At 43.6% G+C, this 24,518-nt stretch overlaps 3 protein-coding genes across 6 annotated transcripts in view; 1 reads left to right on the top strand and 2 right to left on the bottom strand.

Annotated features, from left to right (window-relative positions):
* Positions 1-8,325: 8,325 nt before the first annotated feature.
* Positions 8,326-13,503, bottom strand: LOC310715360 (uncharacterized protein). Of its 3 annotated transcripts, none has more exons than XM_083521739.1 (4): positions 13,411-13,503; positions 10,709-10,959; positions 9,534-9,969; positions 8,326-9,413 (listed from the first exon to the last, which is right to left on the bottom strand). In XM_083521739.1, exons 2-4 carry the CDS (start codon positions 10,913-10,915, stop codon positions 8,845-8,847), a joined length of 1,212 nt encoding a protein of 403 aa, XP_083377865.1. In that variant the 5' UTR covers positions 10,916-10,959; positions 13,411-13,503; the 3' UTR covers positions 8,326-8,844. The 3 variants fall into 3 exon arrangements, with proteins under 3 accessions (XP_083377865.1, XP_083377867.1, XP_083377866.1); XM_083521741.1 differs by having other exon boundaries at positions 10,739-10,959; XM_083521740.1 differs by having other exon boundaries at positions 13,380-13,498.
* Positions 13,504-14,595: 1,092 nt separating this feature from the next.
* LOC310715358 (uncharacterized protein) lies at positions 14,596-17,143 on the top strand. 2 transcript variants are annotated; one of them, XR_014530309.1, is made up of 4 exons: positions 14,596-14,820; positions 15,108-15,354; positions 15,483-16,942; positions 16,987-17,143. XR_014530309.1 is itself a non-coding variant. In XM_083521737.1 (3 exons), exons 2-3 carry the CDS (start codon positions 15,124-15,126, stop codon positions 16,884-16,886), a joined length of 1,635 nt encoding a protein of 544 aa, XP_083377863.1. In that variant the 5' UTR covers positions 14,596-14,820; positions 15,108-15,123; the 3' UTR covers positions 16,887-17,143. The 2 variants fall into 2 exon arrangements, 1 of the variants encoding a protein (XP_083377863.1); XM_083521737.1 differs by having other exon boundaries at positions 15,483-17,143.
* Positions 17,144-20,631: 3,488 nt separating this feature from the next.
* The window catches only part of LOC310715613 (uncharacterized protein), a gene marked incomplete at its 5' end in the record, with an annotated part of 29,443 nt that continues 25,556 nt past the window's right edge, over positions 20,632-24,518 (bottom strand). Inside the window, 3 exons of the mRNA XM_083522123.1 lie at positions 20,632-21,332; positions 21,588-21,626; positions 21,871-21,948. Of these exons, the coding sequence (XP_083378249.1) occupies positions 20,779-21,332; positions 21,588-21,626; positions 21,871-21,948 (671 nt within the window). The 3' untranslated portion in view covers positions 20,632-20,778. The remainder of the gene's footprint in view (positions 21,333-21,587; positions 21,627-21,870; positions 21,949-24,518) is intronic.

The raw sequence follows: 24,518 nt of genomic DNA, 5'->3' as shown, positions 1-24,518 counted from the left end.
AGGTGATAAAGGGACTTGAGTTCCAACCCAGTGAGAGATGAGTGGCCGGTCGCCATGACGATGGTTATGCTGACATCATTTCCTGGGTACGGTGACAAAGGTGTTTGTGTGTGTGTGTGTGTGTGTGTGTGTGTGTGTGTGTTGGTGCACAGCTTTAATCTGCAGCAGATTTATTAATACATTTATAACAAAATCAAATATATATATACTAGCTGAAAGTACCCATGCTTCGCTACGGAAGGCAGAACGCTAAGCAATATGGCAATAAGCAGTAAAGCACTGAGCAGGACTGGATGATCAGAGATCAGAACGTAACGTCAACAAATAACGTACTACCCCTTTGTAGTAGCGGTACAGGGCAAACTACTTTGAAAATAATTTTTATCGTGCATCTAACATCTATTAAGAAACAATGTACTAAGTTTCATGAGGATCCGTAATGTTATTTCGAAGAATTTACAATGCATGAGAAATCGCGTTTTTCGCGAGTTAGCCGTGATCCAGGGCGAATTTTTCAAAACCCTTTCTTAGTGAGCACCTAAGACCCAAGAGGAAGCTATGTTCCAAATTTCATTGCAATCCGTTCAGTGGTTTTTGAGATTTCGTGATGAGTGAGTGAGTCAGTCAGTGGTATTTCAGCATTATATATATAGATTAATAAGAACAGGTTTTAGGCTCGGCCAATCACCAACAAGTACTGCTGCTAGCCCCGCCCCCTGAGCAACATCACCTACATCACACCTGAAACCTAAAGACCTTCTGTTCCAGGTGTGTTTATGCAGCTGTGTGTGTGTATGTGTGTGTGTGTGTGTGTGTGTGTGTGTGTGTGTGTGTGTGTGTGTGTGTAGTGATTGATGTGGTTAGAGTGATGTGTGGCTGACGGACCCCTGGAGGAAGAGAGAGAGAGAGAGAGAGAGAGAGAGAGAGAGAGAGAGAGAGAGAGAGAGAGAGAGAGGAGAAAGAAAGAACATTACATACACTGTTACATACAAAATACATACAAACATTACATACGAAATACACTGTTGGATAAAGAAATATGAAATGAGAGATGGAGAGAGAGAACATGTGGAACTTAGTGATTATTTAAAGGCAGATGAGGAGAGTGAGATAAAAAGCTTGACATCTCTCTCTCTCTCTCTCTCTCTCTCTCTCTCTCTCTCTCTCTCTCTATCTATCTATCTGTCTGTCTCTGTTTTTCAAAGTCACTTTCTCTCTGCATGACTCGCAGCAATTCTCCTGAATTCCACACATATCTCCAGAAGCTCCGCACAGATGAAAAAATGTAGGGCGTGTGTGTTGGGAGGGTAAAGCTGCAGGTATGGCGATTGAGCTGCAGGTATGGAAGGTGGTGGAGCTACAGGTGTAGGTGGTGGAGGTGAAGGTATGGAAGGTGGTGGAGATGCAGGTGTAGGTGGTGAAGCTGCAGGTATGAAAGGTGGTGGAGCTGCAGGTATGGGTGGTGGTGGAGCTGCAGGTATGGGTGGTGGAGCTGCAGGTATGAAAGGTGGTGGAGCTGCAGGTATGAAAGGTGGTGGAGCTGCAGGTATGAGTGGTGGTGGAGCTGCAGGGATGAAAGGTGGTGGAGCTGCAGGTATGGGTGGTGGTGGAGCTGCAGGTGGTTTAGCTGCAGTTGTAGGTGGTGGAGCCGCAGGTATGGAAGGTGCTGGAGCTGCATGTGAAGTTGGTGGAGCTGTAGGTATAGAAGATGGTGGAGCTGCAAGTTTAAGTTGTAAACCTGCAAAAATAGAAGATGGTGCAGGGAGGAAATATTGTGGAAGTGCAGGAATAGAAGGTAGTGAGGCTGCAGGTGTAGGTGTTTGAGCTATTGGTGTATGTTGTGGAGCTGCAGATATGGAAGGCCAAGGAGCTGCAGGTGGAGCTGGCAGAGCTGCAAGTGTAGGTGCTGAAGATGGTGTTGCAGGAAAGGGAGGTGGATCTGCACTCTCTGAAGAAGTTGTTTTCTCTAATCCAGGATAAACCATTTGACCTCATACACACATTTTTATCCTCATTCACTGTAATCCCTTCAGCTTCTCTCTCTCACTGCATATCTCTCCATCTCTCTCTCACTCTCACTCCATCTCTCTGTCCATCTCTCAGAAGACATCATGGCTGCTCCTGGACAGAAGGTGGTGTTGATCACAGGCTGTTCTTCAGGAATCAGGTTGTGGATCGCTGCACTGCTAGCTAAAGACTAACAACAGAAATACTACAGTAAGAGAGAGAGAGAGAGAGAGAGAGAGAGAGAGAGAGAGAGAGAGAGAGAGAGAGAGAGAGAAGGTCCCATTTCCATCTTAACAGCTGCTGCTGGATTCTGGACTGTGATTGGTTGTCAGATGTTGATTAGTTGTCTCTAACAACCTGAGTGCTTACTAGTTACTGTAAGATGTTCATGTAGAGTTTATGATAAAAGTCTCCATGGTCTGTGTGTGTGTGTGTGTGGTGATTACTATGATGAGGGTCCTGAGAAAGAGAGAGAGATGCTATTGGAGGCGGCGGGGGAAGCGTTTTCTTACCACTGCTATGCAGATGACACTCAACTCAACTTCTCTTTCCCTCAGATACCATGGCTTCCGCTCGGATCTCGGCATGCTTGACAGACATATCTTCATGGATGAGTGCTCACCAACTAAAAGTTCTCCCACACCACCCCACTGCTGCTCCTTCACTGGCTTCCAGTAGCTGCACGTATTAGATTCAAAACACTGATGATGCCTACAAGGCCAAAAATGGACCAGCACCATCTTACCTCAGTGACCTCATCACATCTCACACTGCACCACGCTGTCTGGGATCCACCAGCACTGCTCCACTGGTATTTTTTTATTTATTTATTAGTTATATTTATATTAAACCCAGCCATTATGGATGCACAAGCCAGTGCAGGTCCCAAGCCCGGGTAAATGGGGAGGGTTGCGTTAGGAAGGGCATCCAGCGTAAAACATGTGCCAAATCAAATATGCGGATCATAAATGAGAATTTCATACCGGATCGGTCGAGGCCCGGGTTAACAACGACCGCCACAGGTATCGTCAGCCGACAGGGTACCGGTGGAAATTGGGCTACTGTTGGCCGAAGGAGGAGAAGGAGAGGAGGAAGACGTCTACAGAGACGGCAGGGAAAGGAGAAGTGGAGGAGAGTGAAGGTTCAAGTTTTGTACTTTAAATGTTGGTACTATGACTGGTAAAGGGAGAGCTGATATGATGGAGAGGAGAAAGGTAGATATGTTGTGTGTTCAGGAGACCAAGTGGAAAGGGAGTAAGACCAGTAACATTGGAGGTGTTTATACTGTTTTATCATGGTGTGGATGGAAAGAGAAATGGTGTAGGGGTGATTCTGAAGGAAGAGTACAGTAAGAGTGTAGTGGAGGTGAAGAGAGTTTCTGATAGGGTGATGAACATGAAGCTGGAAGTTGAAGGGATGATGATAAATGTCATCAGTGCCTATGCTCCACAAGTTGGCTTTGAGATGGAGGAGAAGGAAAGATTCTGAAGTGAATTAGATGAAGTGGTAGATGGTGTACCTAGGAAAGAACGATTGGTGATTGGGGCAGACTTTAATGGGCATGTAGGTGAAGGGAACAGAGGTGATGAGGAGGTGATGGGTAGGTATGGCTTTAAGGAGAGGAATGTGGAAGGGCAGATGGTGGTAGATTTTGCTAAAAGGATGGAAATGGCAGTGGTGAACACTTATTTTAAGAAGAAGAAGGATCATAGGGTGACGTATAAGAGTGGAGGAAGGTGCACCCAGGTGGACTATGTTCTATGTAGAAGATGCAACCTGAAGGAGATTGGAGACTGTAAGTTGTTGGCAGGGGACAGTGTAGCAAGACAGCATCAGATGGTGGTCTGTAGGATGGTTTTGGAGGCGAAGAAGAAGAGGAGGAGAGTGAGGACTGAAAGAAGAATAAGATGGTGGAAACTGAAGGAGGAAGAGTGTTGTATGGGGTTCAGGGAAGAGGTCAGACAGGGGCTCGGTGGTGGTGAAGAGGTGTTGGGTAATTGAAAAACTACTGCAGGAGTGATGAGGGCGGCAGCTAGAAAAGTACTTAGTGTGACATCTGGAAATAGAAAGCAAGACAAGGAGACGTGGTGGTGGAATGAGGAAGTGCAGGAGAGCAGAAGGAGAAAGAAGATGGCAAAACAGAATTGGGATCGACAGAGTGATGAGAAAAGTAGGCAGGAATACAAGGAGATGCGGCAGCAGGTAAAGAGGGATGTGACGAAAGCCAAGGAAAAGGCATATGAGGAGCTGTATGAGAGGTTGGACACTAAGGAAAAAGAAAAGGATTTATACCGATTGGCCAGGCAGAGGAACCGAGCTGGGAAGGATGTACTGCAAGGTAGAGCAATAAAGGATGGAGAGGGAAATGTGTTGACTAATGAGGAGAGTGTGTTGAGAAGATGAAGGGAGTATTTTGAGCAGCTGATGAATGAGGAAAATCAGAGAGAGAGAAGGTTGGAGGATGTGGAGTTGGTGAAGCAGGATGTAGATTGGAGGAATGGAGAAGGAGTGTGCTGGTACCGATCTTTAAGCATAAGGGTGATGTGCAGACCTGCAGTAACTACAGGGGAATTAAGTTGATCAGTCACACCATGAAGTTATGGGAAAGAGTAGTGGAAGCCAGGCTGAGAGAAGAGGTGACCATCTGTGAGCAGCAGTATGGTTTCATGCCGAGGAAGAGCACCACAGATGCCTTATTTGCTTTGAGGATGTTGATGGAGAAGTATAGAGAAGGACAGAAGGAATTGCATTGTGTATTTGTGGATTTAGAGAAAGCGTACGACAGAGTGCCAAGAGAGGAGTTGTGGTATGGTATGAGGAAGTCTGGTGTGTCAGAGAAGTATGTGAGGGTGGTGCAGGACATGTATGAGGACAGTGTGACAGTAGTGAAGTGTGCAGTAGGAACGACAGACTGGTTCAGGGTGAGGGTTGAACTACATCAAGGATCGGTCCTGAGCCCTTTCCTGTTTGCAGTGGTGATGGACAGGTTGACAGACGAGGTCAGACAGGAGTCTCCCTGGACTATGATGTTTGCGGATGATATTGTGATTTGTGGTGAGAGTAGTGAGCAGGTTGAGAAGAGCCTGAAGAGGTGGAGATATGCGCTGGAGTGTGAATGGAGTGTGGATATGTACGTGTGTGTGAATGAGAGGGAGAGCAGTGGAAGGGTGCGGTTGCAGGGAGAAGAGGTGGAGAAGGTGGAGGAGTTCAGGTACCTGGGGTCAACAGTGCAAAGTAATGGAGAGTGTGTTAGAGAAGTGAAGAAAAGAGTGCAGGCAGGGTGGAGTGAGTGGAGAAGAGTGACAGGAGTGATTTGTGATAGATGAGTATCTGTGAGAGTGAAAGGGAAAGTTTATAGGACTGTGGTGAGACCTGACATGTTGTATGGTTTAGAGACAGTGGCATTGAGTAAAAGACAGGAGGTGGAGCTGGAGGTAGCAGAGCTGAAGATGTTAAGGTTGTCGTTGAGAGTGACGACGATGGACAGGATTAGAAATGAGTTTATTAGAGGGACAGCGCGTGTAGGATGTTTTGGTGACAAGGTGAGGGAGGTGAGATTGAGATGGTTTGGACATGTGCAGAGGAGGGACATGAATTATATTGGTAGAAGAATGCTGAGGATGGAGCCACCAGGTAGGAGGAAAAGGGGAAGGCCAAGAAGGAGGTTTATGGATGTGGTGAGGGAAGACATGCAGGTAGTTGGTGTGAAAGAGGCAGATGTAGAGGACATGGTGGTATGGAGACGGATGATCTGCTGTGGCGACCCCTAATGGTAGAAGCTGAAAGAAGTAGTAGTAGTAGTAGTTATATTTATATTAAGTTTGTAATCTTGTGTATCAGTGTAGATTTTATACGTCGCTCTGGATAAGGGCGTCTGCTAAATGACACAAATGTAAATTTGATTGTATTGTGTGTGTTTGTTGTTCCTCTGATTGTACTGCGCATGTATGTGTGTCCTTTTTACTGATTGCATTGTATTGTGTGAGTTTGTGTGTATCATTTTCAGTGATTGCATTGTATTGTGTGTGTGTGTGTGTGTGTTTCCACTGATTGCAATTTCATTGTATGTTGTTGTTTCCTCTGATTGCATTGTATTGTGTGCGTGTTTGTGTGTTGTTGCCATTGATTGTCTTGTATTGTGTGTGTATTGTTTTCAATAATTGCATTGTCTTGTGTGTGTCATTTCCACGGATTGTATTTTATAGTGTGTTCATTTCCTCTGAGTCTCTCTCTCTCTCACACACACACAAACTGGTCCATACTGATTTTGAGCAGAAGTTGCTGGAACAGGATATTAAGAACCTCTTTTTCACCCTCAGTGCTGAGACACTACACTACTTCAAGAACAATGATCTTTCCGGTTCCATGAACATCTTCCAATCACTCGTGCAAACACCTCAGCAGATCGCCATGGTAACAGTATCTCTCCTCATCATCTCTATCCATGTGCTTCACTCCATCTCCTGATCTCCTCTTAATGATCTTGAAAACATTTGCTTCTCTCTCTGTGTTTAACATATGTGTGTAGTGCACTCAGCAGGTGATTGAGACACAACGTCCTCGTCTCCGGACCCTTACTAACCCCCTGTACACGCTGCTGGTGGCTCTGAAGCTGGCCCATGAGAGCAGAGATCTTTACATCTCACTTTATCACCTGTTCTTCAACCTGGGAGCAGCCATGAAGTTTAGCATCAACACCATCGAGTGCCTCACCTGTGCATGTCTATGGAGTCACACAGCCTCACCTGTCTAATACACACACTCTCACACACACACACACACACACACACACACACACAACACAACCTGACTAACACACTCACAAACACAAACATGAGCTGAGTAACACACACACACACACACACACACACACACACACACACACACACACAAACACACAACACAACCTGACTAACACACACTCACACACTCAACATAAGCTGAGTAAAACACATACACACACACAACACAAGCTGACTTAATACATACACACACTCAACACAAGTTGACTAACACACACACACACACTAAACACAAGCTGACTAACACACGTTTAGACATACCCAACACGTGTGCACACACAAACAACTACGCAAATACAGACGTACATAAACACACTCAAGACAAGCTTACACTCACACACAAATTCAGACAAGCAAACACACCCACAATTACACACACTCACACATACCCATATACACACCTTCAGCCATATAAAGTTCAATCAAGATCTCTCACTTAAGCTTTTACACACACAACACACACACACACACTCACAGACACACAATAAACAAGTTTACTTGCACACACACACACACACACCACACCCACGCATGTGCAAGAAATACTTCACTCAGACATAATGATTACCAAACCATTGTTTCTGGTCCCCTAAACCCATGTCCCCTGTGTGCTGATCCCCTGAGCCCCTGTTCCCTGTGTGCTGATCCCCTGAGCCCCTGTCCCCTGTGTGCTGATCTCCTGAGCCCCTGTCCCCTGTGTGCTGATCCCCTGTCCCCTGTGTGCTGGTCCACTGAGCCCCTGTCCCCTGTGTGCTGGTCCCCTGAGCCCCTGTCCCCTGTGTGCTGATCCCCTGAGCCCCTGTCCCCTGTGTGCTGATCCCCTGTCCCCTGTGTGCTGGTCCCCTGAGCCCCTGTCCCCTGTGTGCTGGTCCCCTAAACCCCTGTCCCCTGTGTGCTGGTCCCCTGAGCCCATGTGTGCAGGTCCCCTGAGCCCCAGTCCCCTGTGTTCTGGTCCCCTGGTCCCCTGTCCCCTGTGTGCTGGTCCCCTAACCCCCTGTCCCCTGTGTGCTGGTCCCCTGAGCCCCTGTCCCCTGTGTGCTGGTCCCCTGAGCCCCTGTCCCCTGTGTGCTGGTCCCCTGGTCCCCTGTCCCCTGTGTGCTGGTCCCCTAAACCCCTGTCCCCTGTGTGCTGATCCCCTGAGCCCCTGTCCCCTGTGTGCTGATCCCCTGTCCCCTGTGTGCTGGTCCCCTGAGCCCCTGTCCCCTGTGTGCTGGTCCCCTAAACCCCTGTCCCCTGTGTGCTGGTCCCCTGAGCCCATGTGTGCAGGTCCCCTGAGCCCCAGTCCCCTGTGTTCTGGTCCCCTGAGCCCCTGTCCCCTGTGTGCTGGTCCCCTGTCCTCTGTCTGTGTAACCTCTCTGAGTTTAGATGGTGGTTGTGGATTTATCTGCCTGATATGATTGAGGTCTCTGTACCTGCACTCACATCACCTGATGTTTCTTATATCAGAGTGAGATGAAGGGAATAAACCTGAAAATCTTTAATAATTATTCAATTAAATTATCATCTTCATGCTCCATGATATTCACAAAACCCTTTATTACTGTACTCAACTTCCACCTCCACTCTGCATAATGTGATGCTGATCATCAGGTTTTTGTGTCATTGTGAAGGTGTTTATGGCATTATGGAGATCTGAAGATGGAAGAACATTAAAAAACAGCCAAAACGAAAGTGACATCAAAACCCCCCAAACCCTCAAAACTCTCAGGTCCAAAATCATTTCAATATACTGAAAGAAAAGAAAAAAGGGAGGAAAAAAATCATAAGTGAATAAGAAGCAGAGTGTCTGATTAAACCCCTGTTCTGAATCAGCACCTACAGTGTTTATACACACACAAGGTGGATTCTGGTGTGCATCTCTGTGATCAGTCCTTCCTGTAACTTCCACCACCATGAGGAGACTGGTGGTTGGAGAAGCTTCGAGCGGTGTACAGATGCTGATCTGCTGCATCCTGCTATTTAAATCGAGCTGGTGTAAAGGTTCCTCTTTCTGTAGGAACTGAGTTACACATGGCTCAGGGTTTAGATGAAGTCATTAGGAGGAAGACTCCGGCTCAGGAGAAGGTGGAAGGGGTTTGGATTTGTGTTTGTGTTTGCGATTGTGTGATCTGTAATGCTTCACAAGGTGAGCCGATTGTCCAAAGCTCTTCCCACAGGTCTCACACCGGTACGGTCTCTCCCCCGTGTGCGTCCTCTGGTGTTTATTCAGCGTGGAGGAGTCGGAGAAGCGTTTGCTGCAGGTCGTGCAGATGTACGGTCTTTCTCCCGTGTGGATCCGGATGTGGGTCTTCAGCTTGGAGGCCTGAGAGAAATGTTTCCCACACTGGCTGCAGATGAAGGGTTTCTCGCCCGTGTGGGTTCTCCGGTGACACGTCAGGTTGAACAGCAGGGCGAATCTTTTCCCACAGCCATTGCAGCGGAACGGTTTTTCTCCATCGTGGAGCTTCTCGTGTTTGAGTTGGTTGAAGTGTTTTCTGAAGCTCTTGCTGCAGACCGAGCAGTGGTACCGCCTCTCTGGAGCTTCCTCACTGTGGGGCTCCGAGTCCTGAGCTTCCAGATCCTCCAGTCTGGTTTCGTTAGACGTGCTCATTGTATCAGCAGAGTCTTCATGGAGAAACGAAATGAAAGAAAAACCAACAGGTTCATCACAAATCACACTGGATTTACAGAAGAAAACCTGCCTCAACTGTTAGACCCATCGAGGTCATGGTGACCAGAACTTACCACACATCTGAAATTCATCGTCACTCTCTTTATTCTTCACAGGTTCTAAAGTTGTGTGTGAACACGGGTTCCTGCAGTCCACCAGCAGCACTGAACACTTCTTAATATGACTGTGTGGTGTGTGTTTACTGTGTGCAACGTGTTCATCTGTGTTTGTGTGTGTATTGCGTAGTATGTGTTCATCGGTGTGTGTGTTGTGTAGTGTGTGTGTGTTTGCTGTGTGTGAGATTTCCATCGGCTCAGGTTCACTTTTATAAACGTGAACATCGTCCACCTGTGGGAGTGTGTGGAGGTCTTCATCTTTGATGTGTGGGTGATGTTCTTCAGTTTTACACTCTGAAGTCCAACAGAATTCCGGTTTGAGGGCATCGTTCTCCAGCTGCTCCAGCGGGACTGGACTCAGTTCAGTCTTCAATACTGGACAGAACCCTTCCTCCTGAAAAATTTTAATATATAGATGTTCATTAAGGTTCTTCAAAAGTATCCGGATTAAAAAAATCTTAAATTACATAAAAATAAGTATTACACAATATACATTAAATCATTTTTGACCTTCACCCTGTCATGACCTTCACCCTGTCAGCTGTCCACACAGCAGTTCTGCTCACATCTACTGAGGAATAACATTTATGAAACGTATCAGTCAGGATTTCGGCCTCATCATAGCACAGAGACGGCGCTAGTTAAGGTGGTAAATGACTGTTATTGGCCTCTGATCAGGATTTTGTCTCCTACTCCAACCCTCACCCTGGTGTTGAAGCTCTACTCCACCCCTCACTCTGGTGTTGAAGCTCTACTCCACCCTCACCTGGTGTTGAAGCTCTACTCCACCCCTCACCCTGGTGTTGATGCTCTACTCCACCCCTCACCCTGGTGTTGATGCTCTACTCCACCCCTCACCCTGGTGTTGACGCTCTACTCCACCCTTCACCCTGGTGTTGAAGCTCTACTCCACCCCTCACCCTGGTGTTGAATCTCTACTCCACCCCTCACCTGGTGTTGAAGCTCTACTCCATCCCTCACCCTGGTGTTGACGCTCTACTCCACCCTTCACCCTGGTGTTGAAGCTCTACTCCACCCTTCACCCTGGTGTTGAAGCTCTACTCCACTCTCACCTGGTGTTGAAGCTCTACTCCACCCCTCACCTGGTGTTGAAGCTCTACTCCACCCCTCACCTGGTGTTGAAGCTCTACTCCACCCCTCACCTGGTGTTGAAGCTCAGCTCCTGGGTGGTGTGTTAATAACTTCTGGTGTAGTTCGGCTACCTCGTTCTTCAGTGCAGTAATGTGAGCATGGAGAAGCTCGATGTCCTCCATGGAGAGATCGGTGTTTACAGCGACTGACTGCACGGAGATCATAATTTCTCTGGGAAAGTTCTCCATTATCTTCAAACTACTGCAAATGCCACTGCTTCACTGCCATCCACCTGCACCACCACCAACAACGACGAGGTCAAAGGACAACCACCAAAACATAAACATCAACACACAACTTGTTTACTATAACCTCCTGTATATGGAGATGTGTCTTCATCACTCTGGGTCCTCATGAAAAATCTAATCCTACACACATCACACACAACTTACTCTCACAAACTTCTCACAAACATCCCACTAACATTCACACACATTTCACTACCTTACAACCTTACAGCTTGCGTATATCAGCAGTAAGTGAGCAGTGAGTGAGCAGATCAGCAGTAAGTGAGCAGTAATTGACCAGTAAGTGAGCAGTAAGTGAGCGGATCAGCAGTAAGTGAGCAGATCAGCAGTGAGTGAGCAGATCAACAGTAGGTGAGCAGTGAGTGAGCAGATCAGCAGTAAGTGAGCAGTAATTGACCAGTAAGTGAGCAGTAAGTGAGCGGATCAGCAGTAAGTGAGCAGTGAGTGAGCAGATCAGCAGTGAGTGAGCAGATCAACAGTAGGTGAGCAGTGAGTGAGCAGATCAGCAGTAAGTAAGCAGTAAGTAAGCAGATCTTGGATGAGTAAAAGCAAAAACTTATTTATTCCAGTCACGTTCTAATGAGCACATAGAAGATGGTCACGTCATCACATCAAAATGATGAAGCACACACTTCACACGTTTTCTCTTCCTGCACCTGCATGTGGAAGAGTTCTGCTTTTATTCTCTTTCTCATGCTGTTCACTTTCACTGAATCTCGCTCGATTACTGTATTAGATTGTGTATTTGTGTATGTTTTACTGTATTGTTCACAGAGTGTGTTGAGCTTCACACAGAGAACAATAAGAAACGTGGTACTTTTTGTTGCTACATGCACAGATTCATTTGATGTTTTCGTCACTGTGATTTTACTCTGTTTTACATCGTATCTGTTGGTTTCTTTTATTCAGCTCCACCATGCAGACGTTCTGGGACAGCTCCTAGGAGAGTTCTCCACAAACACTATCGCCAATCTCAAACTCAAACTCAACTCAAACTCAACTCGCCACTGAGGTCGCTCGAATTTATTGATCACCTCTCTCTCTCTCTCTATACTCCAGCTGTTCCAGAGAACCTTTACGTGTGATATGGGCACACAGACTTCGTCTGATCTCTCTGCTGTTTATGATGAAGACCTTGATGATGACTCCTGCATTCCTGCAACAAACCAACTACCTCCTCCTTATCCCTCATGTTGGTCTCCCACCGATTATTCTCCTACTTCTCCGGTCCCGTCACCTGATTATTATGCTCCCTTATCTTCACCTGACTCTGACCCTGAAGACTCCCTCATGTCTTCTGCAGCTCACAAACAAAGAGTCTCACAAACTCTTTTTCCCAATAAACATGATCAAGTCTCCCTTACACGTGTCTTTGTTCTCCGTCTCTCCAACGCTCATCTCACCAGTCAGACTCTATTCTACTCTCAGACATTAGTATCTGATTATTATGATGTTCATTCTACTTGGAGTAAACAGATTACACGAGTTTGATTAAGATCTCAGATAAAAAGGTTTAATCAGCTGCTTCTTCTGTATCTAACAGCTTCTATACTGATCATCAGATCAGTTTGTTGAATTAATATGCATTTGATTAATTCACACACTTGATAAGACGATTTTTTCTCGACAGTCACAGAGAAACTTCCTGTTTATTGATATCTATTTCATCTCATTTACTTCCTCCAGCAGTTTCTCCTTCTGTCTCACAAAAAGCTCCCTCACCTCCTTCTTTCCCTCATTTAGATATTGTGTGTTGCTTCTGAGTTTTTATAGAAGCTCCTGTTTGAAACACATTCGCTGTTTCTTTCACAACTTTTTTAAACCCACTTCCTGTTTTTCACTTTTCACTGTTAAACATTACAGCACTTTTATCCTCTCTGAGACCCTTCAAGCTCTCCAGTACGTCTGCTCTCCAGTTCTCCTGCGCTCTTCTGCTCTCTCCAGTTCTTCTGCTCTCTCCAGTTCTTCTGCTCTCTCCAGTTCTTCTGCTCTCTCCAGTTCTTCTGCTCTCTCCAGTTCTTCAGCTCTCTCCAGTTCTTCAGCTCTCTCCAGTTCTTCTGCTCTCTCCAGTTCTTCTGCTCTCTCCAGTTCTTCTGCTCTCTCCAGTTCTTCAGCTCTCTCCAGTTCTTCTGCTCTCTCCAGTTCTTCAGCTCTCCTGCTCTCCAATTCTCCTGCTCTCCAGTTCTTCAGCTCTCCAGTTCCCTATTTTTTCTGCTTGCAGTTCTCCTGCTCTCCAGTTCTCTATTTCTTCAGCTCTTCAGCTCTCCTGCTTCTCCTCTTATTCTCTAAATCACCAGATTACACTCCCTTCATTTATTTACTTTATAACTCTCGTTATTTGTATCATTTCCCAACATGTTCGACTTTAACATAATATTTAAACTTCTTATATTTATATATTTACATTTGTCAGTAAAGTCCATGAAGAAAATCACCTCAAAACTCCAACCTGCTCCACAACACACACAGCACGCGCTCATCACCACCACCTACCGCCACTTCCGGATCATACAGGAAGTAGAAAAAAAGTCAGCCCAGGCGTCGTGTGTCAAAATAAAAGTGTGTTCAAACTCACCTTTAAGATGATGATGATTATTATTATTATTATTATTATTATTATTATTATTATTATTATTATTATTATTATTATTATTATTATTACTGTACCACCAATTCTTTTTATTTATATTGTATAAATTACAGCCCCAATTCCAAAAAAAAGTTATGACACTGTAAAATGTAAATAAAATAAGAATGTAATGATTTGCAAATCTCAAAAACCCATATTTGATTCTAAATAAATCACAGAAATACATAGCAATGTGTAAACTGTGGAAAAAAAAAGTCTGGAGAAAGTAAATGTTGTTACAATAAAACAGTTGGAGAAACTTTCAGTATTTAATGAGGTTAATTGACAGCAGGTCAGTGAGATTTGGGTATAAAACGTGTATATCACAGAGTCTGGTGAAAAATTTACATCAGATTAAAAAATAGTGGAATATCTCATCATTTACAGAACATAATATCATCAAAATATAAAAAATGTAGTGTCAATGATAAGATATTTAGCTGTTTGTCAGAAAGAGAGAGAGAAATCTGGATAACTGACTGAAATAAAATCATTGTAATGGTTATAATGTTGGTGTATATCAGGGGTCTCACTAAGTAAAAATTGTCTGGAAACTTATTTGACCTTTAAATGAATTTAAAACAATGTATTGTTTTGTGCAGATGTAAGGTAGTTGCCTACTTGCACCACTAGGTGGCACGAGTGTGAGTTCTTTTTGTCGCTGGTAAGAAGTTTTTTAAAGATCGGATCATTTTAGAGACAAAATTAACAAATCTGTTTTTTTTTTCATTTAGTTGCTGTCTTATCAATAATACAATAAAATAAATATTAAAAAAATAAATTTTTAATAAAAAAATTACGTAATTTTGTCAAGGCTGCTGTGAGGTCATCATCTCCCCCTGCTGTACACAACATGAACTGCTTAACATGTGTGCATGGAGAGATTTTGAGCGCAGTTCGCGTTGTGTACCAGCAGGGGGAGATAATGAGTTTCAGCGCTTGTTTCTTAAAGCAAGAACGCAGGAGGAGAAGCAGCAGCAGCAGCAGGAGGAGGAGAAGAAGGAAAAGTAGCAGCAGCAGCAGAAGGAGGAGGAGAAAAAGGAGAAGAAGAAGAAACAGCAGCAAAAGAAGAAGAAAAAGAAGGAGAAGAAAAAGACAGCAGAAGAAGCAGAAAAAGGGGAAGGAGAAGAAGAAGAAGAAGGAGGAGAAGGAGGAGAAGGAGAAGAAGAAGAAGGAGCAGAAGCAGAAGCAGAAGAAGCAGAAGCAGAGTTGTGTGGTGAGGCTGAATGGAGAAGATATTCCTGAGGTTCTGTAGTAGTTCAGCTGCAGCTGCTGGAGTTTGAGTTTTTAATATAAGAAATATAAGAAACATTAATATAAATAATCTGATTCTATTATTATGATGTTTTATGAATGAAGGTCGAGTGCAGACACTTGGCTCTGATTGGTTGGGGAAGCAGAGGGGGTCGGGGTTATTTTGATTGGTGGATTGATGGGGGTCTGGGGTCAGGGTTATTTTGATTGATGGATTGATGGATTATGAGTGTCTAAACTGTTTAACAGTAAAGAGCTGGAGAGCATGATGATGATGATGGAGGAGGAGTGTGTGGGAGAAGGAGGAGGAGGAGAACAAGAAGCTGTCCTGCAGCTCCATCTGCTTTGTGATCCTCCATCTTTCTGTACGGTGTCAGTGGGGACGGATCTGTCCATGGCCGACATCTCACACCTCTACGCTGAAGTGTGTGAGCTCAGAGAGCTGGTGTGTGCGCTGGAGGACATGCTGCAGCGACAGAAAGCCATAAACACTCAGGTGTGTTTGTGTGTGTGTGTGTGTGTGTGTGTGTGTGTGTGTGTGTGTGTGTGTGAGATAACCATCATGACCTCAGATCTCCTCAGTCATTACCTCGTCCTTAATTCTGTTAGTTTTTTTTCTCTCAGGAGGTGAGAGGATCTGCACCAGCGCTGTGCTCTGTGTGTAAAGCTGATCTGAAAACCTCAGAAGCTCGAGACTCTGAGCTGAGTGTGTCTGGTGAGTGTGAGGAGGAGTGTGAACCTAAAGGCCCACCACAGGCTCTGCAGAAGACAGCGGAGACGAATGATGAAAATGGAGAGACTAGCGCTAACGAGGAGGACGTGGTTCCTCACGGTGTTTCTGATCTTTCAGCTGACGAGGAAAGAAGAGAACCGCACGTTCATAAACTCAAACTCAGGACGAGGCGAAACTCAGGAGATGTGGGAGACACGATGTCCTCTCAGGGAGGAGGTTCCAAAGAAAATGAAGACATGAAGGACGTTGAAGAATTGAAGAGCGATGGCAGCGTTAGCGAGAAAGTGTTTAAATGCTCTCAGTGCAAGAAGAGCTATGGAACAGCTCCCAGCCTGAGAATCCACATGAGGAGGCACGCAAAGGAGATGAGGTTCTGCTGCAAGGAGTGTGGGAAAGGCTTTGTGACGTCAGCCGAGCTGAAGCTGCACGCCAGCAGACACACGGGGGTCAGCAGCTTCGTGTGCGAGGTGTGTGGTCAGAACCTGGCCGGCTCCTCGGGCCTCAAAGCTCACATGATGATGCACAGCGACGAGAGACCCTTCTCCTGCAGGGAGTGCGGAAAGACCTTCAGGACCAAGGGGAACCTCAAAGCCCACCTGAGGACCCACTCCGGGGAGAAGCCGTACCGCTGCTCATACTGCGAGCGCACCTTCAGCCATGCCCCCCGCGTCAAGGTCCATGAGCGCTCGCATACCAAGGAGAAACCGTTCAAATGTGACACGTGCGGGAAGACGTTCACGCGCATGGACAGCCTGCGCTCGCACGAGAGTGTGCACACGGGCCTGAAGCCGTACCAGTGCTCGCACTGCGGGAAGAGCTTCCGCCAGTCCAGCCACCTGCTGTGCCACGAGAGGACGCACACCGGCGAGCGGCCGTACCTCTGCTCCGACTGCGGCAAGAGCTTTTCCAGCCACGCCCACTTCCGCAGCCACCGCCGCATCCACACGGGAGAGAGACCGTACCAGTGCACCTCCTGCGGCAAGAGCTTCAGAAAACAGTTTACGCTGCTGCAGCACAGCAGGACACACACTGGGGAACGGCCTTACCAGTGCTCCCAGTGCAACAAGAGCTTCGCCCGCACCTGCACGCTTAAGCAGCACCTCAGGATGCACTCGGGGGAAAAGCCGTACCAGTGCTCCATCTGCGGCCTCAAGTTCCCCTTCCTCAGCTCTCTGCACCAACACCGCAAAAAACACGGGCAAGACGGACACGGGCTACCACAGGGATCTCCTCAGGAACTTTGCACCAATGTCACCCAGCCTGAAGACCCATCAGGAACTTCACACACAGCCTGAAGATCCATTAGGAACTGTACACAAATCACACCCAGCCTGAAGATGCATCAGGAACTGTACGCTAATCACAGCCAGGATGTAGATCCGTCAGGAACTGTAGTGTGTGTGCAGTGTGTGTGTGTGTCTTAAGTGTGTAGTATGTGCCATAAAGTATTCCATGTGTGTGTGTGTGTGTGTGTGTGTGTGTGTGTGTGTGTGTGTGTGTGTGTGTGTGTGTGTGTGGTTAGATGATGGGATTAAAGCTGCTCTTAGTGGTGTGATTGTGTAAAATCCTTCATCAGGATCATAAAGCTGATTTATATTTCACTTTAATAAATCTTTCTTTCAGAAACCCAAACTCACTATGATAATTTGTGAGTGTGGACACACTACCGGTAGAGCAGATTAGCCGTGTTTCACCACGTTATCGACCTGGTAGGACTATTGATCAGACCACTAAGAACAGATTCATAAATAACCTGCCTGATTTATCTCAGTTTCTCACTAAACCCATAACTGCTAATAATCTTGATGAAATAACTAACAACATAGACCTTATCCTCACTAGCACTTTAGACACCGTTGTCCACATCCGGTTAAAAAAGGTTCGAGAACAAGCACCTGCACCTTGGTATAATAGTCATACGCATGCCCTAAAGAGAACAACACGTAATCTGAAGAGAAAATGGAGGAAAACTAAATTGGAGGTATTTAGAATTGCGTATAAAGACAGTATGCTCAGCTACAGACAGGCGCTAAAAGCTGCTAGAGCTAAACACCTGAGCAAACTCATAGAAAATAACAAAAACAACCCCAGGTTCCTTTTCAGTACAGTCGCTAAATTAACAACAAATCAGGGATCTGAAAAATGTGTTCCATCACAGTTTAGTAGTGAAGACTTTAGGAATTTCTTCACTGAAAAAATAGATAACATTAGAAAAACAATTGTGGAGCTCCAACCTCTGACAGCATCTCCTGACACAATCTCACCTACAACTCCACAACTCCACTGTTTTACATGTACAGGACAGGAAGAGCTGTATGATGTTATTATCAAAGCTAAATCAACAACATGTCAGTTAGATCCAATTCCCACTAAACTACTGAAGGAAGTGTTATATACAGCTGGTGAGCCTCTTCTGAATATTATTAACTCCTCACTATCGTTAGGTCATGTCCCTAAATCCCTCAAGTTAGCAGTTATTAAGCCCCTCATTAAGAAACTTAATCTGGATCCAAACACGCTATCGAATTACAGACCAATTTCAAATCTCCCATTTATGTCTAAGATTTTAGAAAAGATTGTCGCTGCCCAGTTCTGTTCCTACCTGCAAGAGAACAATATCTTTGAAGAGTTTCAGTCAGGTTTTAGGCTCCATCATAGCACAGAAACTGCTCTAGTTAAAATCACTAACGACCTGTTTTTAGCTTCAGACCAAGGCTTCATCTTGCTGTTAGTTTTACTAGATCTTAGTGCTGCATTCTTTAGATCATGATCTTCTCCTAGATCGCTTACGGAATTACATTAAGCTGGTTTAAATCCTACCTGTCCGATCGTTACCATTTTGTAGACTTAAATAGAGAGCTATCCAGGTTAATGCTAGTAAATTATGGCTACAAGGTTCAGTTCTAGGACCCACAAGGTTCAGTTCTAGGACCCCTGCTTTTCACAATATACATGCTTCCTTTAGGAAATATTATTAGAAGGCATGGAATTGGCTTCCACTGTTATGCTGATGATACCCAGCTATATATCTCATCTAAACCAGGCGTGGAGCTCAATTAACTCGGATAACTGAGTGTGTTAAGGAAATAAGAGATTGGATGACCCATAACTTTCCATTATTAAATTGTGATAAGACTGAGATTTTGCTCATCGGCCCAAAAACCAGTACACAGAAGCTCCAGCATCTCAACCTGCATTTAGACGGATGCTCTGTAACCACTAGTTCAACAGTGAAAGACCTGGGAGTTATTGCAGCTAACTACAAACTACTGCTACTTACCTATAAAACACTAAATAGTTTATCTCCATGTATTTCTCCAGTCTTCTAACATGCTACAATCCGTCATGCTCCCTGAGATCTCAAAACTCTGGACTTCTAGTAGTTCCTAGAATAGCAAAGTCCACTAAAGGTGGTAGAACATTCTCACATTTAGCTCCTAAACTCTGGAATAGTCTCCTGACAGTGTTCGGGGTTCAGATACACTCTCCCAGTTTAAGTGCAGATTAAAGACGTATCTTTTAGCAAAGCCTACACATAACACACATAACACACATCACATCATAACCTTGTGCTCCAGAACATCTGATCACATGCACATTATCAACTTGTGCTTCTTGTGGAGTTTGGACACTGGACCTCTTTCAGTGTTTAAAGGTTCTGGCATGGAAAAGCTGTTGTTGGATCTGTGATGATCTCAGATGTTGAGATATTTTATGAGTTGCTCAGTAGCTCCTGGTTAATAACCATAATGACTGTAAAAGACTGTAGAAAGATCATCGCTCATAATCACACACTCCAGTGCTCATGTTAGTTCTCACTCTCCAGTGTTCTGTAGTGTTTAAAGACTATAATCACACTCTTGATGTCACCCAAATGAGGATGGGTTCCCCTTTTGAGTCTGGTTCCTCTCAAGGTTTCTTCCTCATAACATCTAAGGGAGTGTTTCCTTCACCACCATCACCATGCATCAGGGATAAACACACACCATTCACTCTTTCGTTGTTTTCTGTAAAGCTGCTTTGAGACAATGTCTGTGGTGAAATGCGCAATAGAAAAAAACTCGACTTGACAAAGAATAGGATTAGGACACGTCAGGGATTAAAACACATAGGATTAGAACATATGAGCTCAGAAGACACGGAATAAATTCCCATGTGATCAGGGTTTTTTCACCTCCATTACCATCCAGCTGTTTCTGTGTTCTGTCCCTTTATCAACATCACCGAGAGCTCCAGCATCACACCTCCTTAGTTTGCACTTTGGACTGAACCCTCTGTATTTATAGAGTGGAGTGATTTTCACTTGGCTGGGTGGAGAAGATGCTTCGTTCATCCACCAGTGGAGTCTTTAAAGACCTTGAATGTCCAGGTTTTTAATGTTGCTGCACTCACCAGTGAACCAATGTACCTGCCATTCCCAATGTTCCTGCTGTCCCTCTGATTGATTTGATTTGTTCTGGAAGCCTGACGATGTCCTGCTTCACCTGCATGGAGAAATCCTCTGACCACATGATGTGGGTTTACAGCAACAGCTTACAAATACAAATGATACTTTGACTGCAGACCTTTTCTGGTCTCAGCAGATGAAGAAATATCTTTCTGAGTATTTTAGTATAAACCCGTATTTATTACAGGACCATACATTTAATAGGGTTCAGTAAACAGATGAAATAAAGAACTGTGCCTGTATTCTCACAGATATATCAATATATTTATGTATATATTTGGACCTAACTGCATTTCATAAAGAGACATTTGTAGCTCAGTGTTTAAGGCATTGAACTCTGAATCAGAAGGTCATAGATTTAAATCCCAGCACCACCAAGCTGCTACTGCCGGGCCCTTGATCAAGGCCCTTAATCCTCCACTAGTCAGTTGTAAGTTGCTCTGGATAAGGGTGTCTGCTAAATGCTGTAACTGTAAATATAGTTGCAGGTTCATTTTCACATATAAACAGTTAGCTAATCAGCTAGGTATTAGAGGGGGGGTGTCTAATCTGCATATTCATGTATATTCATGAACACAAAGACAAGAAGAAACTTGAAAGCTTTAAACTTTTTATTTTTATTTTATGAAATGATGTGAAATGTTACAAGGATGCAATTATAAAAAAAAAAAAAAAAAAGTATATAGCATATGCATGTGTGTGTGTGTGTGTGTGTGTGTGTGTGTGTGTGTGTGTGTTGGTTAGTTATTAAGCCACAGTGACATATTAGTATCCATCAGCTCTATGGGCCAGTTCTTGTAACTCTCTTTACCACAGCTGGCAACAAACGGGTAGAGCTTCTGCTGAAACTTGTTCCCTGTAAAGGAGCCGATGACTTCTTTGGTCTCGTTGTTATAGAAGGTCACCTCCCCATTAAAGATGTCCAGGACGATGCTGATGATTTTGAGTTGGCTGTCGAGATGGAGCAGAGCAGGCGTCTCTCTTTGTATGTAGTACCGTCCGTTATTGTTGAATATGGTCCAGTAGCCGTTACTGGGCCTGTAACCTATATGTCCTTTCCTGGGGGCCGCTTCAGAGGCCACACCCACCACATAGCAGGGATGGTCGTTTACCTTTATCCTCCAGTCCGGCTTTCCCCAGCTGAAGCCCGAAGTAGTGAGAGCAGCGAATGCCGTGTCGTAACGTCCCGGGTTATCAGCTCGAGCGATGTTGTAATCAACTGCTCGCATCGAACGTTTGTCATCAGAGATCTCAAGTCTTTTATGAGCCGTCTTGAGGTCAAACTCCAGAGATGCTAATGAGACAGGGGAAGCTGGGTTACTTTTTATTTCCAGAATCTAGTTCCTAGGTAACATTTCAGTGTCTCAGTTAGAATCATGGACTCACAATGAGTCACAATGGAGTGGGCGTGGCCAAACACATTTATCTCATTCATTAATATAAGCCCATTGAATAAAATGCTTTATTTTATTAGTTTGTAAAAGAGTGAAGATTTGATTAAATCAGCTATAAACATCTCTCAGCACTGTAATGTTACAGCTGCACTTACTGATGGTAAATACAGGAGGCGCCACTGTGTTTACCGGCTCTGTTCACAAAAGAAAAACAAAACAAGTGAACACAATCCAATCTTTAACCTGATCAACATTCCTCCTGTGATCCTCACACATTCCATCCATTCTATTAAAATTCATATGAAAGAAATATTCAGCACACATACGCTACACTTTACTTCATCGCTGCTCTTTACACTGGGAATATGTTTTATTGTCTGTTACTGAAACGAATAAATAAGAAAAATGAAAAGGAAGTGATGAGTTAAAGTGTCTCACTCTTTTTCTCCAGCTTCTCTATTTGCTCATTCAAGGTCTTCACATTTTCTTGCAGACTATTTTTCTCATTAATCAGCTCTAAAGAGAACACAGGGAGAATAAAGGGGTAAAGTTATACGTGTAATACAAGACAGAACTGTTTTTAATAGAAATGTAATTATAGAAATAAAAGTAAAGTAAAGTTATGTAAAATAAAGTAGAGAAGAATATAAGTACAGATGAATATTGTACAGTACAGAGAAATAAAAGGACAAAGGATTATTTACTTATTTGTATATATTATTCAATATATACAGTAGAGTAGACTAGAATACAGTAGAGTACCAAATAATATAAGAGAGTGCAGAGAAATAGAGCACAGTTCAGTAGAATAGAGTTCAGTAGAATAGAGTACAGTAGAATAGAGTACAGTATAGTATGATAGAAAGAGTACAGTAGTAAAGAGTACAGTAGAATAGAGTTCATTAGAATATAGTACAGTAGAATAGAGTTCGGTAGAATAGAGTACGGTAGAATAGAGTTTAGTAGAATAGAGTTCAGTATAGTATGATAGAAAGAGTACAGTAGTAAGGAGTACAGTAGAATAGAGTTCAGTGGAATATAGTACAGTAGAATAGAGTTCGGTAGAATAGAGTACGGTAGAATAGAGTTTAGTAGAATAGAGTTCAGTAGAATAGAGTAAAGTAGAATAGAGGACAGTAGAGTTTAGTAGAAAAGAGTTCACTAGAATAGAGTTCAGTAGAATAGAGTACAGTAAAATAGAGAACAGTAGAATAGAGTACAGTAGAATAGAGTACAGTAGAATAGAGGACAGTAGAGTTTAGTAGAATAGAGTTCAGTAAAATAGAGTTTAGTAGATTGGAGTTTGGTAGAAGAGAGTTCAGTATAGTTCAGTAGAATAGAGTACAGTAGAATAGAGTTCAGTAGAATAGAGTTCAGTATAGTTCAGTAGAATAGAGTACAGTAGAATAGAGGACAGTAGAATAGAGTTCAGTAGAAGAGAGTTCAGTATAGTTCAGTAGAAGAGAGTACAGTAGAAGAGAGTACAGTAGAAGAGAGTACAGTAGAATAGAGAACAGTAGAATATAGTTCAGTAGAATAGAGTACAGTAGAAGAGAGGACAGTAGAAGAGAGGACAGTAGAATAGAGGACAGTAGAATAGAGGACAGTAGAATAGAGTTCAGTAGAATAAAGGACAGTAGAATAAAGGACAGTAGAATAGAGTTCAGTAGAATAGAGGACAGTAGAATAGAGTTCAGTAGAAGAGAGTTCAGTAGAATAAAGGACAGTAGAATAGAGTACAGTAGAATAGAGTACAGTAGAATAAAGGACAGTAGAATAGAGTTCAGTAGAATAGAGGACAGTAGAATAGAGTACAGTAGAATAGAGTACAGTAGAATAGAGGACAGAAGAAGAGAGCACAGTAGAATAGAGGACAGTAGAATAGAGTTCAGTAGAATAGAGTTCAGTAGAATAGAGTTCAGTAGAATAAAGAACAGTAGAATAGAGGACAGTAGAATAGAGTACAGTAGAATGGAGTACAGTAGAATAGAGGACAGTAAAATAGAGTACAGTAGAATAGAGTTCAGTAGAATAGAGGACAGTAGAATAGAGTTTAGTAGAAGAAAGTTCAGTAGAATAGAGTTCAGTAGAATAGAGTTCAGTAGAAGAAAGTTCAGTAGAATAGAGTTCAGTAGAATAAAGTACAGTAGAATAGAGGACAGTAGAATAGAGGACAGTAGAATAGAGTACAGTAGAATAGAGTTCAGTATAGTTCAGTAGAATAGAGTACAGTAGAATAGAGTTCAGTAGAAGAGAGTTCAGTATAGTTCAGTAGAATAGAGTACAGTAGAATAGAGTTCAGTAGAATAGGGGACAGTAGAATAGAGGACAGTAGAATAGAGTACAGTAGAATAGAGTTCAGTAGAATAGAGGACAGTAGAATAGAGGACAGTAGAATAGAGTTCAGTAGAAGAGAGTTCAGTATAGTTCAGTAGAATAGAGTACAGTAGAATAGAGTTCAGTAGAATAGAGGACAGAAGAAGAGAGTTCAGTATAGTTCAGTAGAATAGAGTACAGAAGAAGAGAGCACAGTAGAATAGAGGACAGTAGAATAGAGTTCAGTAGAATAGAGGACAGTAGAATAGAGTTCAGTAGAATAGAGTTCAGTAGAATTAAGGACAGTAGAATTAAGGACAGTAGAATAGAGTTCAGTAGAATAGAGGACAGTAGAATAGAGTACAGTAAAATAGAGTATAGAGCACAGTAGAATAGAGTTCAGTAGAATAGAGGACAGTAGAAGAGAGTTTAGTAGAAGAGAGTTCAGTAGAATAGAGTTCAGTAGAATAGAGTTCAGTATAGTTAAGTAGAATAAAGTACAGTAGAATAGAGGACAGTAGAATAGAGGACAGTAGAATAGAGTTCAGTTGAATAGAGGACAGTAGAATAGAGTACAGTAGAATAGAGTTCAGTATAGTTCAGTAGAATAGAGTACAGTAGAATAGAGTTCAGTATAGTTCAGTAGAATAGAGTACAGTAGAATAGAGTACAGTAGAATAGATTACAGTAGAATAGAGTTCAGTAGAATAGAGGACAGTAGAAGGGAGTTCAGTATAGTTCAGTAGAATAGAGTACAGTAGACGAGAGTA

This window comes from Silurus aristotelis, assembly GCF_946808225.1.
Source record: "Silurus aristotelis genome assembly, chromosome: 20".
In the NCBI taxonomy this organism is placed as follows: Eukaryota; Metazoa; Chordata; class Actinopteri; order Siluriformes; family Siluridae; genus Silurus; species Silurus aristotelis.
The sequence above is the reverse complement of the archived record's forward strand: the minus strand, read 5'-3'. Positions and strand labels throughout refer to the sequence as shown.

Coding starts and splice junctions, on each gene's coding strand:
- LOC310715360 (XM_083521739.1), bottom strand. CDS start 10,915: ATGGAGAACTTTCCCAGAGAAATTATGATCTCCGTGCAGTCAGTCGCT. Junction 9,970..10,708: donor GAGTAGAGCTTCAACACCAG/GTGAGGGGTGGA, acceptor AAAATTTTTCAG/GAGGAAGGGTTCTGTCCAGT. Junction 9,414..9,533: donor CGATGAATTTCAGATGTGTG/GTAAGTTCTGGT, acceptor TTCTCCATGAAG/ACTCTGCTGATACAATGAGC.
- LOC310715358 (XM_083521737.1), top strand. CDS start 15,124: ATGATGATGATGATGGAGGAGGAGTGTGTGGGAGAAGGAGGAGGAGGA. Junction 15,355..15,482: donor AGAAAGCCATAAACACTCAG/GTGTGTTTGTGT, acceptor TTTTTCTCTCAG/GAGGTGAGAGGATCTGCACC.